The following is a 2,206-nucleotide window of genomic DNA, read 5'->3' as shown; positions in this document are numbered from 1 at the left end:
GCCCTAGGTTGGGGGGCTCAGGGGGGCGTGGGGAGCCGTGGGTCAGGTTGGGGGATGGACGTGGGTGCAGCTCCCTCAGGTATGCCTGGGTCAGGGGCCGGGCTGGGCCGGGCGAGGGGTCCTTCCTGGCTGCACAGGCCCCAAGGGCCCCTTGCCTGGTGCAGAGTGCGCGCAGGTGGCGCGGGGCCTGGAGGCATGGCGGCAGCGGTGCGTGGAGCTGGAGCAGGACGGGCACCGGGCGCGGGAGCAGCTGGCCCGGGCGCAGGTGGAGCGCGCGACACTGGAGGTCAAGCTCAAGCACGCGCGCAACCAGGTGGAGGTGGAGATGCGGCGTCGGCAGCGCGCCGAGGCCGAGCTGGAGAAGCAGGTGTGGGGCGCGGGGCCGGCGACGCAGGGGGTCCTGGGTCCCTCTGGGCGCTGCCCCCTGACCCGCCGCCCCCCGCCACACAGGACCGGCAGCTTCAGCTGATCTGCGGCTACCTGATGCAGGAGCCCTCGGGCCCCAGCGGCACCGCCTCCAGCCTGGCCCTGGGGAGACGGTGAGCACTGGGGGTCTGGGGCTGGCCTGAGCCCACCTGCGGTGGCCGGCACCTGGCGGAGACTCCGGAGCCTGGCGGTGCCCATTGTTCCGGCTCCTGGCCTGTGTCCGCACGGCCGACCTGGCAGAGCTGGCACAGCTTGTGCCCGAGTCCCCGGCGCAGGCAGGGGGCCTAGCTGGCACTGACCCTGGCCCTGCCACAGGCTGTCCGTGGTGGACGAGTCGGGTGCCTCGCTCCTGTCCCATTCCGGCATCAGCTACGACCCCACGGACGATGACCTGGTAGGAGCTCGTCGGCGAGGGGGTGAGGGTCGTGCCCCATCCCAGCTGGGTCCAGAGATGGACCCGGGATGGGGGAGGGCAGTAGGAGCCCAGTGGCCCCTGAGCTGGTCTCTGCCACCCTGAGACTGACTCGCCAGCAGCCCCGAGTGTGGCAATAAGGGCACGGTTTGCTCAGGCCCTGCAGCATAGGGAGCAGGACACGTGGCCCCCGGGCTACGGGGAGCCCAGTGCCTGGACTCCTGGGTTCTGACGCGGGGAGCCTGCGGGTCCGTCCTGGGCCAGGCCCCTGCAGCAAGCTGCTCCCGGGGGCCAGGGTCGTGGGGCTGGGGGTGCAGCTGCAAGGGGTGTGGGGGCCACAGCAAGGACCTGCAGGGCTCAGGCTGGTGGCTCTGGGCCCTGGTTTGTCCCTGGGGCTGAGCTCCCAGCCCTGATGCTGTGTCCTGCTGCCCCTTCCCCTTCCCTTGCAGGACCTGGATGTGACGGTGGCCCAGCTGAAGCGGCGGTCCCAGGAGAGGCGGGTGGGTGCCACACGCCCTGCACCGCGGCCCGCAGGCTCCATCCTCCCTCACGCGTGGATGCCACGCTGCTCCCGGTCTCCCCAGGGCCGGTGCTGCTTCCCGCCCTGCCACCCCGGGGGCTGCGGGAGCCCTGCTGTCCTGGTGCAGGGCAGTGCAATGGTTAGAGCAGGGGGCTACAAGAGGCGAGAGCGCTGGGCCCAGCTCTGTGTGGGGCTCCCTGCTGGTCTAGCCACGGGGCCCGGGCGCTGGAGCCCTGGTGCTATGGAGAGGGTCCGCGCAGATCTGGTGCCCGTGTGCACTGCTGACCCGCCACGGCTCCGCTCTGCCCTCAGCACTCCTCCCTGGCACCGGTGGTCGGCCCCATGGTGCTGGCAAAGCACTCGCGCCCGTTAGCGGAGACCACCACTGTGAGTACAGGACTGGGGACCAGGACCCGCCTGGGCACGGGGTCCTGGGGTACAATGCTGCCCTCCGGGGGGAGAGGGGAGGGGCCCAGCCCTCAGTCCCTGCCCCCCCCAGGAGAGCGAGCCCCAGGCGCTGCTTGCCGCTACAGTCGTCACCAAAGGCCCCAGAGCTGTTGGCGCCCTCCCGCCCGTGCCACGCCGCCGGTCCCGTCAGGCTGCCTGCCTTTCCACGCTTGCAGGTCGTTCCTGCCCCGGAGTGGGCAGAGCACAAGGGCAGGCCATGGGGCGAGGGCAGGGGGGCAGTTTGGGGGTGACAGGGGGAGTCTGGGTTGCAGGGGTGGGTGTGCCGGGAGGTGCCCACGCGAGAGGGACTGGGCTGGGCTCGGGGCTCCCCTAGGGTGAATGGGCCCTGCTGTGCGCCCCCCCTCCACTGACAACCCCCCACTGGCAGCCGGGACCTTGGC

The 2,206-nt window shown here is 71.8% G+C and overlaps 1 protein-coding gene across 1 annotated transcript in view; it reads left to right on the top strand.

Annotated features, from left to right (window-relative positions):
- Positions 1–54: 54 nt before the first annotated feature.
- The window catches only part of LOC102372256 (rac GTPase-activating protein 1-like), a 4,674-nt gene continuing 2,522 nt past the window's right edge, over positions 55–2,206 (top strand). The window contains 8 exon segments of the mRNA XM_025191525.1: positions 55–79; positions 165–367; positions 451–539; positions 742–820; positions 1,288–1,338; positions 1,671–1,745; positions 1,858–1,981; positions 2,194–2,204. Coding sequence (XP_025047310.1) covers positions 55–79; positions 165–367; positions 451–539; positions 742–820; positions 1,288–1,338; positions 1,671–1,745; positions 1,858–1,981; positions 2,194–2,204 — 657 coding nt within the window.

This window comes from Alligator sinensis, unplaced genomic scaffold, assembly GCF_000455745.1.
Source record: "Alligator sinensis unplaced genomic scaffold, ASM45574v1 scaffold673_1, whole genome shotgun sequence".
Taxonomy (NCBI): domain Eukaryota; kingdom Metazoa; phylum Chordata; order Crocodylia; family Alligatoridae; genus Alligator; species Alligator sinensis.
Note: the sequence above shows the minus strand (reverse complement) of the source record. Positions and strands in the feature narration are given on the sequence as shown.